The 10604-nt window shown below is 33.6% G+C and overlaps 1 protein-coding gene across 4 annotated transcripts; it reads left to right on the forward strand.

The window, feature by feature from the left end:
* Nucleotides 1-393: 393 nt before the first annotated feature.
* Nucleotides 394-8884, forward strand: LOC141677194 (4-hydroxybenzoate polyprenyltransferase, mitochondrial-like). Of its 4 annotated transcripts, none has more exons than XM_074482972.1 (10): nucleotides 394-853; nucleotides 3832-3967; nucleotides 4446-4567; nucleotides 5088-5157; nucleotides 5271-5420; nucleotides 6338-6473; nucleotides 6569-6665; nucleotides 6908-6985; nucleotides 8207-8248; nucleotides 8328-8884. In XM_074482972.1, exons 1-8 carry the CDS (start codon nucleotides 423-425, stop codon nucleotides 6975-6977), a joined length of 1212 nt encoding a protein of 403 aa, XP_074339073.1. In that variant the 5' UTR covers nucleotides 394-422; the 3' UTR covers nucleotides 6978-6985; nucleotides 8207-8248; nucleotides 8328-8884. The 4 variants fall into 4 exon arrangements, with proteins under 4 accessions (XP_074339073.1, XP_074339076.1, XP_074339074.1 ...); XM_074482975.1 differs by having other exon boundaries at nucleotides 710-846; nucleotides 3827-3967; nucleotides 8328-8881; XM_074482973.1 differs by having other exon boundaries at nucleotides 715-853; nucleotides 3827-3967; nucleotides 8328-8882.
* Nucleotides 8885-10604: the final 1720 nt, after the last annotated feature.

Here is a 10604-nt window from a genome sequence, read left to right on the forward strand (position 1 = left end):
TTACCATACATAAAATGATAAAAAAGTTATCCACAATTATACAGACCCGAATGGAAACCGAAAAATCAAACCGGGCTAATTCGATTCGATCCTGATTTTTCAGAAATTCGGTATATTCGGTCCGCTTCTTTTAAAAAGCCTTTCGGTTCGATTCGGTTCGGTTCGTTCCGGTCCATAATATAATTTCGGTCCAGTTCGATCAAAAAAAATGATAATTCAATTTTTCGATTTATTCGGTTTGGTTATCGAACAAACCGAATGCTCAGGCCTACAAATTATCATTACGAGCTCAATACCAAGACGAGATCAATATGTAAAACTTACGAGATATACCAAAAAAATAATTATTTACGAGTACAGCAAAAAATGATTTTAATATAAATATATGATATTTCAAAACAGCAACACAAAACCTCACTCCAATGGACGCTCTGTTCCGCCTCTCTAAAGCCACACGCAGGCTCCGAACCTCAACTCTCTTTCTCCAATCGACCCGACCCGTATTATCTCCCCCAATTTCAAACCCTAAAATCCAAATCTCCCCTTCATCACATTCATTCACTACCAATCTCTTCAATTCACTCCATACACACACTCGTGGCCTCCCCAATTATGTATATGTTCAACAAAATCACAACTTTAGGGATTTTAACCCGACCCAATTGGTGAAAAATGCGGGTATTTCAACATTAGGTTTTGAGAAAAAAGAGGAGAATGAGAAAAAAGAGGAGAAAATAGTAAAGGGTTGTTCTTGGATTGATTTGTATTTGCCGAAAAAAGTAGTGGGTTATGCACATTTAGCTAGGTTGGATAAGCCTATTGGGACTTGGTTACTTGCTTGGCCATGTATGTGGTATGCCCCTTTTTTCGTGTTTTAGTTTGTGTTGTATTTGTCGAAAAGTTTGCAACTTTGTTATGTACAATGTGTTATATATGTCGAAAAAGATTGCAACTCTGTTAGTACAATGTGTTGTGTATGTTGATGAGTTTGTAACTTTGTTGTGTGAATGTGTTATAGATGTCAAAATAGATTGCAAGTTTATTGGTACAATGTGTTGTATATGTCGAAAAAACTGCAACTTTTTTTATGTGCAATGTGTTATATATGTCGAAAAAAATTGCAATTTATTGGTACAATGTGTTGTATATGTCGAAAAGTTTGCAACTTTGTTATGTGCAATGTGTTACGTATGTCGGAAAAAGGTTGCAAGTTTAGCGGTACACTAAGTTGTACATGTCGAAAATATAGCAGCTTATTGTGTAGAAATTTATAATGTGTTACGGAGTATATATTATGAAAAGGTTGCAACTTTATTGGGTACAATATGGTATATGTGTGAATAATAGCAATTTTTTTCTGTACATTGCAACTTATCTTCAATGTACCAGAGTTTAAATAGTCTTACAGTTAGGCTGATTTCTGGCATTTATAAGGTTAGGCCGGTTTTTAAATAGGCTGTATTTATGTGGTCATGAATTTCGGTTGTTTGTAATTCTAAGTCTGCAAGAGTTTGTGGTTGTTAGTTACTTTAATTATAGTGTTGACTGGTGAGTTACTTTTGTTGATTTGTCTTGTCTTTCCAAAGATTATAGTAGAATTCTTAAAGGTTGCATTTGATGACTAGGTCAAAATGTTTTGAGACTGATTACCGCTATAAACAATTTAAGTAGATACACAAGTCGGCATATATTTGAGCAAGTAAATCAATTGGACTTCGAATTATGTTGCTAATGCCTAAGACATTAAGTTATGTGCTTTACTTGAATTATAGTTACAATTGGTGAGTTACTTCCTTTAATCTGACTTGTTTTCCTAAGATTATAGTTAGGGTCCTAGGAGGCTGCATTTGATGACTAGATTACAAATTTTTGTGATTGGTCACCAATTTACACCTGAATAGTGCACAATTGCTGTAGATTATTATATATATAAAGATCCTAAAGGACTAAGTTCCTAATCGGTCCCGGAGAGTGCCAAGTGTCCAAAGAGAAGAGTCATCTCCAATAGAACCAAAATGCATCCGTGATAGGTGGACGCAATCTAGTTATTGTCTCCAACCCCAAGAATATGATGCGGAAACACTCAAATCCTAAAGAACGATGATTTACTAAGACTCAGACTTTATTTGAGCCTGTTTTGAAGTGATTTTCCTTCCGAATTGTAGCTAAAGATCGACATGATGGTGTTTTACTGTTTTCCAATTAGCTGGTTGTATATTGTTGTTAATTTTCTTTGGAGGGCGGGGGGTAGGTTATACAATAGTACAAGTCTAAGATACAGAAAAAGAATATACAACCAGTAAGTAGCACATTACCTTCTCCTTCACTATATCTAATCCACTATATCCATGATTACTTGACGCCCAATTACCTTTGAGAAGACTCGACAAGTCACCCAGCTAGTCGTAAAAAGTTGATAACTCATTGATAAATATGTAACTCTGACTCGGGTACAAAGTATCAGAAACGACACATATCTGAGGGCTGGACTTCAAAAGTCTAAAAATTAAGGACATGAAGACACTTTTCTATTTTTATTTTTTGGACACAGGTACAAGGCACCGCATAATATATTAATAAACAAGTATGGTAAGTTAAACATCTTTACAGAAAGTAACAATCCAACTTAAATTCAACTTGATTTTCTAAAGGAATTTGCAAATTAGTCGTCTTCCGTGCTCTTTATCTCATTCTTTATTCTTTCTTTCTTCTCAATTATTTATTTGAATTGTAAATTTGACACATATTTCTTTAAATTAGTCAAAGTGTCCACATTTTAGTCAAAGGGTCCGACAAGAAATAAGTGTCGTGTCCGAGTGTCTGTATAGAGAACTAAACAGAAGAGTCAGAGTAACATAGGTTGATATTCAGATATTTACCAGATTTAATATATAATATAGCTAATGACATCAATTTTATATTTAGATCATATTGGATAGAGCAATAAGTTCAAATTAAGCATAGTTAGTACCAAATATCAAACATGTCCAATATAAGTGATGATGAAAATTAATCAACGTCATTTATTTCACCATCCTGTTGATCTTGTTTTTATGTATTGACCTTGGTTGGATTGGTGGATGATACACCATAATTATGGTTATAGTGGCTCCAAGATGAGGCTCAAGGCCCTCAATGCCCTGGTACCTTTGAGAAAACTAGTCGTCTTCGTGACAATCATGACTATATCTAGCTCGAATTTTAGTATCTAATAATGTACAAAAAAATCAAGTTGTATAGGTTCCCGTCATGGGAACATACTTATTTAGTTTCTTCGGCCAGACCATCTTGTCATGTATCTTTTTTAGTTTGTGTATTCTATTATTGAGGCAACATTGTGTTCGCCCTTTGACCATTTTGTATTTTTAATATTTATTGTAAAGTGATATATCATATATGGAATGCAAATGAACATGTTTACATAGCATTATATTTTCATATACTCACCATGACTTGATGAGTTGATGCTTGCTTGATGACATATTCTGTGATTGATTTATGTTACTGTACCCACGATAAATACAAGCATTAAATGCGGTCACGGATAAATTAATTATTTAAATCTTTATTATTTTAGAAAATGATGAAAGTCTATAAATAAAAATACGGATTAAGTTGCGTTGTACCTACCTAATTTACTCGGAAACCAAAATATTCAGTAGTTTTTCTTTAAAATTAATAGTTTCAGTGAAAATTTTATCTGGTGTAAACTTTTTATATATCTTTAGTGTAACTATATTCTTTTACTTCATCTATACTGAATGTTTTAAATGTACGACCTTGTTAAACTATGCAATTGATTTCCATACATATACTCATTTGCTAGTTTAGGTCAATAACTTTGGCGGCATCACCTGGGAGCTTTCCAGATTTTAAGATGATGGCCCTATTTGGCTGTGGGGCTTTTCTGCTAAGAGGTGCAGGATGTACAATAAATGATCTCCTTGACCGTGATATTGATATAAAGGTAATTAACAATTAAGTTTATTGCATTGCCTACATAATGAGTGATGAAGTTTGAATTAAAAAACATATGCATGCACTTCAGATAAAACAATATAAAAAATCAATTCTAATTGTATCTTTTATGCATTCTGATAACAATTATTTCTTACAGAAGAAATTGAAATGCGTCTTTTTATATTCATAGATTTTGCCTAAGATGCCCACAATTCTACATGACTTCTGGCAAAAAGGAAAAACATTATATAGGTTGATGGTAGTACATCATTATGCATTTTGCGGTCCTTTTTTGTACAATAAAAACCACAGGAATATTGCTGTTCTTGTATATTCAAGACAATTTGCTTGTCACTATTTCTCTTTTGTGCTATTATATAGCTTGTTATTGAAAGTCACTGTAGATGCTGTTGAAATAAAGATGCCTCTATTCTCAAGTCATGAATAGATCTTTTTCATGACCTTTCTTGTTGTACATGTTGCAGGTAGAACGCACAAGGATGAGACCAATTGCAAGTGGTGCTTTGACACGGTTTCAAGGGCTTTGTTTTCTTGGAATTCAACTGTTCTTGGGTCTTGGCATCCTCCTTCAACTAAATTCCTATAGGTCCGTATTAAAATTTGTCATTTGTTCATTCCAGGCTTCCAGAAATTCTCTACTATATCATTTTTGTAGCTAAAATAAGTAGGTTCTTTCAATCGTCATAGAATCTTAGGTAAATTATTTAATGCTATAGTGTTTGTAACTTTAGAATGATGGGAATTTCTTTGTTGCGTAGAGGCATCATTAAGGCACTTAAAATCATTTATGCTTGCATGCACAAATTGACAGAGTTCATTTTCACTTTTTTGTTGTTTAGAATTATGCATGCTTGCATGTGTTCGACTGTTGAGTGTGTGACACGGCTATGAAGATAATTTCGAAGAGTCAGGGTAACAGAGATTGAAAGAAAGATGTCTACTTTTATTATGCTGTGATAAGAAGTAATAGTAATATTACTATCATTATAAACAGACACCAAAATGCAGAGACTTGTTTTTGCTTTGCTATTTTTTAAGATCTCCTTTCATGTCTATATGTTCTCTCTCACATAACTTGAGCTTATAGTTTGTCTTCAATTTGATAGTCAGATATTAGGAGCTTCATCCTTGCTTCTGGTCTTTACATATCCCCTCATGAAGCGGTTTACATTTTGGGTAATGTATCTAATTCATGTCTCCATTATTTACCATGTTTCTGCTCAGTACTAGACTACTAGAGGTTGTATGCAACTCACCTACTGTCTCTATCAATTTTAATGTCGGTGCAGCCTCAAGCCTATCTTGGTTTAACATTTAATTGGGGAGCTTTGTTGGGATGGGCTGCTATTCGGGGAAGTCTTGATCCTACCATAGTGTTCCCACTTTACTTCTCTGGAGTGTGTTGGACACTTGTCTATGATACCATATATGCGCATCAGGTATTCTTAAACGTGTCTCTGACTCCGTGTTCATCATTTTTTTTTGTGGTCACTCTCGAGCAAGGAATGACGGGAATATAATAAAGGAGCATCCCCAGCAACCATGCATCACTTGGTACTTGTAAACACCTCTAACTACCTAGTCCCCTAGTATAGTAGTAAATCCCAAGTAGCTCCAACCGAACCCATTGAGTTGATACGTTACATATTTTGAAAACATATGTATACATGCTGCTGCATCATTGATCGGTTCAAGTGAGACTGACTTGTTATTAGTAGTTGTTTTTATTTCGGGTATGATCAGTTACAGAAATTTACACCGAGGTTCAAACCCTCGACCTCTTGTTTCGTACTTGACAGTGCTCTGTCTGCTCGTTAAGACTTTAGCATTACTTGTGTAGAATTGTTAGTATAAGCTCCACACTGGCTTAACTTTATTGAACATGGCCTTTTATCTCAAACTAGTGGGAACATGGTTAAAATGAATCATAAAGTAACTCATTTTTTTAAAAAAAAAAATTCCAACAACCATCACATGTCATATCATTTTATGCATGTAGTACAGACCAGATGACTTTCTGTTTGATAATATATCCTAAATATCTAATGTGATTGTAATCATGAACTATGAACATGCACTGTGTATCATGACTGATTTTTGAATGCAAACTTATAATTATATTAGTAAAGCTTATACATTGGTGCATCCTTTATTATGAGTTCCATATGTTCTGTGTATGGTGAGGGAAATAGGTGACACGACGAAGTACTTTGTAGTTTATATTCATAAACATCTAAACAGGCATACACTCGTATATTTCTAGTCATTACTATAAATATATTGATTCTATGAATATGCGCTAGATCATGTACTGGCGGAAAGAAATGAAATAGCTATTCTCTTGCTACTTCTTTAGGATAAAGAAGATGATTTGAAAGTAGGTGTTAAATCTACGGCTCTGCGATTTGGGGATTCCACAAAGGAATGGGTTAGTGGCTTTGGAACAGCTTGCATTGGCAGCCTTGCTCTTAGTGGATTTAATGCTAATATTGGTAAGATTTTTTCTTTTGTTACATACTCAGCAATAGCAACTTAGTATTCTTACAGTGAAATCATTATCTCCTTTTTGTTATTTTGTATGGGATAGGATGGCCATACTTTGTATTTCTAACGGCTGCCTCTGGCCAATTAGCATGGCAAATTTGGACGGTTGACCTATCATCTCGAGCTGACTGCAATCGAAAGTGAGTTAGTTACAAAATGTAAAATAATTTTACACGCACACGAGTTGAATAGGAAAACAGCTTGTATAATTCTATTTAATAGTATTACAAACCAAGAATGGGAAAATTACACAACCTTAAGGTCCATGGTTCAAGATCCTCAATTCCATCTGTATTTGGGGTGCTTGACATAAAATCTTATTTATCAGATACTCATTATCGAGCCAATTTGGAATAAAATTTCCTCTTATTCTTGTTATTAGGTTTGTATCCAACAAGTGGTTTGGCGCTATGATATTCAGCGGAATATTATTTGGACGACTGGTATCATGAATTATAAGGTACTTTCAAGCTAAATTTTGTTAGTTGTTCTATGCTGAGATCTCTGTTGTAGCTAGTGTTGCTCTGAAGGACTAAGGTGGTCTTCAAGCTTAGATAGTTTGTGGCAGTGCATACATTTTTTCACCTTGGCATTCGCCCACCACTTTTTTAACGCATAACTTTTTACCAGAAGTCAATCCTCCTTCCTCTCTATCTATAATGTAGCAAGTGATTTCTGATGCATAAGTGTCTAGTTATAAATGTGACTTTATACATCGAACACTTTCGAGTGTACTGCAGTTATTCTCATAAAAGGACTAAGGACACGTCAGAGACATCATTGATGCTAGAAGGCCAAATGTTTTGTGTAGATTTGCCGTTTAGGATTTTTGCAAGGCTTAGAGCCACAGTGAAAACTTAATGACCTAGCTTGGGTTTGGTTATAATTAATGGGATGAACTTCGGTCATATATTCATTCTTTCTTCTACTGCTCTCCATCACTTGCCACTGTTACACTTCTTCCCGACCAACCAAGCACAAACCTTAGTACCACTTGCTGCTTACCAGCACTAGTATAAGAAAGCATGCTAGCTATATGGAAATGGTTTGTGATATACTTCCCTAAAGATGTTAGAGGAACACCAAAAATTCATGTAATTCAGCAATCCACCACAATAAAGCGAGGGCAGTTGATCAAATGCTTCTGAATCCAAGGTTGTTACACTATTTGAATAAGTTTGGTATACTTCATTATTTCTTGTACGAGTGCGTGTATTTAGGTTTACTCGAATTTTGTTCCCTGTTAGAGTATACCTTGAAAGAGTTTTAGGCATCCATGATTGCTAATATAAACAGAGTCCAAGCACAGAGGAAAAAGGATGCAAAATATTAGATTAATGCTCACTCAATCACAGTAGCATGATGCTCATCCTTTTTAACCAGGTGTTTCGAGGTAGCTCGCTAACTAGTAGAATGTTTCGGTCTTAGTTCACAAGGCAGAATATTGATTGCAAGTTGAGTTATTTCTTTAAGTAGCATGATGCTCGTCCTTATTAACCAGGTGTTTTGAGGTAGCTCGCTAAGTAGTAGAATGTTTCAGTCTTGTTCACAAGACAGAATATAACTTGCAGTTGAGTTATTTCTCAATTATGCCGGCCTACCATTTTGCATTTTTTCAAAAACTACTTTTAATTCGAGCATCTTGAACAATAACATAACCTTGTCACTTGTGTTTTTCCAGTTCTGATATTGGCTTTTCAATTTAATCGGGCGCTTGTTGAATGTAAGTGTTTATTCAGATTTCAGTCGTTAACTTTTGCCTATGCTGTAGAAATTCTCACCCCGAATAATGTCACATGTAGGAAAACCGACTTGCATTTGCATTGGGGGTCGTGAAGGACAGGGTGAAACATGACTATACAGAAGCGCAGACAATGATATGTTTTAGTATTCTGTCAAACATTTTTTGCATTGACGACTACACGCCCCTTATCTGAGTGGATTGTTGATGTTGTATAGTAACTTTTAGGAGCTCATTCAGCTGTTTTTTTTGGGGTTTATAGCATCCGTTAGTTTTTATTAAGCAAATAATTTTAGAGGACAGAAAAACTTGACGGGAATATGTTTTGGTTGCCTGGATTTTGTTGACTCGTTGAACTCTCTAATTGTTTGTGTGCGCGCGCCCTCATATTCCTGTTTAAAGTCTGTTCAGGACCAAGCACTTAGTTTAGATGATTCGTTGACATGCCTTCTCGCATGTTAAGCATTCTTCTAAATCACGGCTAGATTTATGATGTGATATGAGGTTGATAAATTCTTCAATAAGATGTAACCGAAAGCAACTAATCTCAGATTTTCACTACTAGTACCCTTTAATTTGTTTCTCTACATAGCTAGTTATTTTAGCTTCTGCTTGTGAACTCATTTCTTTGTTTCTATTAGTGATTTCACTTGTAAAAGTCTTTTTTTTCCTGCAATGAATGAATAAGATAGTTTGTAAATAGAGAATAAAGTTGGCAACTTTTCCTTAAATACAATAAAATCATCTTATTTTTGACCACGTATGCCATGCGTCATCTTTATAATGGATATTTTTATAGAAAATAATGTTCGTGAGATTATTTTAGGAAACTTACCTGATATAAAAAAAATCTTATCTAAATATATGAGGGTATTATAATAATTGCATAGAATCACGTACATTTGCAAAAATGTCCTTAATATTTTATACTAAAAAATACATGCATTTCAAGTAAATTTTCTATATTCTCTTATCTTTTTTATATTACCTTACTAAAGTTATTTTCTTGAAAATATTAGAAGAATAACAATAGGATGCATATAAGTTGTTGTATATGAATGGGGCCAGTAAATTGGGTTTAGAAACAGTACTGAACTATGGGCCCCCAGCTGGGAGGGCCCTCACAAATTTTATCCATGTATATTTATTTTTTCTGGGTGCAGTACTTCACTTGTATGAAAGTTAATAACTAAAAGCAAAAAAGTACTCTAATTTTAAATTTAATTCGATCTTCTCTTATTTTTACGCATTTTATTATTTTAGGGTTAACAAAGTTTTAAAAGATAAAATGTCAATTAATTATATCAAATCGATTGATAAGGTACTTTATTATGAATAGGTCCCTTTTTTGTTTGAAGTTAGGTGAATAATTAGAGATTAGATATAATAGTATATAAATGTGTCATTTCAAAGCTGCCACAACTTCAATCTTATCATCAAATTTGCGGCTGAAACAATTGTGCAACTAATCTGGTGAACCGATGATTAATTAAAGAGCAAATAATTCACAATTTATCCAACCACCACGTCGGTTAGTTGTACACGTGATTATAAAAATCGGTAATCGTTACTAATTGGTTTAGATACTAATTAAGGATTAATCGGAATCAAAATCGGCTATATTAAAATATTTTAATAATTTTTAATATATTTATCTTATTTATTATAAAATATATAATTCAATCATAATTTATAAATATTAATCGAATTTCAAAAATTAAACCGGTCAAATATTTTTTTAAAATCAATCGAGAATTAATTGGGGATTTTTAAAAAAAACATGGATTTTTGAAATAGTGGTTGTACATATAAAGCAAATATACATCTTCTATCTCAATTTTTAAAATTGTTTGATTTTAAATGGGTCAAATTATTATATATAATATCGTTGGCAGGTATATATTTACTTTATTTCAATATATAATTTTCGCTTCTACGAAATAATGAAAGAATGATTTTTAATCCAAATTCAAAGCTGAGCAAATTTAAATTATAAAAAATTAAACAAGACAGATAAATCAAAAAAAGTGTAAATATTATTATATATATTTACATATGTATGCTTGCCCAGCATGCATGAGGTACTGTGATTTAGTTTCCTTAACTAGGATTAATTGATTTGCTGTAATGAATTATGAGACAAAGTGGTCTGAGGTCCCTTTAAACCTAATGAATTAAAAGTCTTAAACATGTTTTGAAGCAATTTGAGCTAGCAATATAACTAACTATTCATCATTTCTAGCTTGATTCCCTTGCATGTGCTAGCCCATTATGCTTGATTAGTGTTGTAATTATGTGTTTATGTGCGCTTACCTAACAGCAGAGCCCAACGTTCATG

The sequence above is a fragment of the Apium graveolens genome, chromosome 8 (assembly GCF_009905375.1).
Source record: "Apium graveolens cultivar Ventura chromosome 8, ASM990537v1, whole genome shotgun sequence".
NCBI lineage: Eukaryota > Viridiplantae > Streptophyta > Magnoliopsida > Apiales > Apiaceae > Apium > Apium graveolens.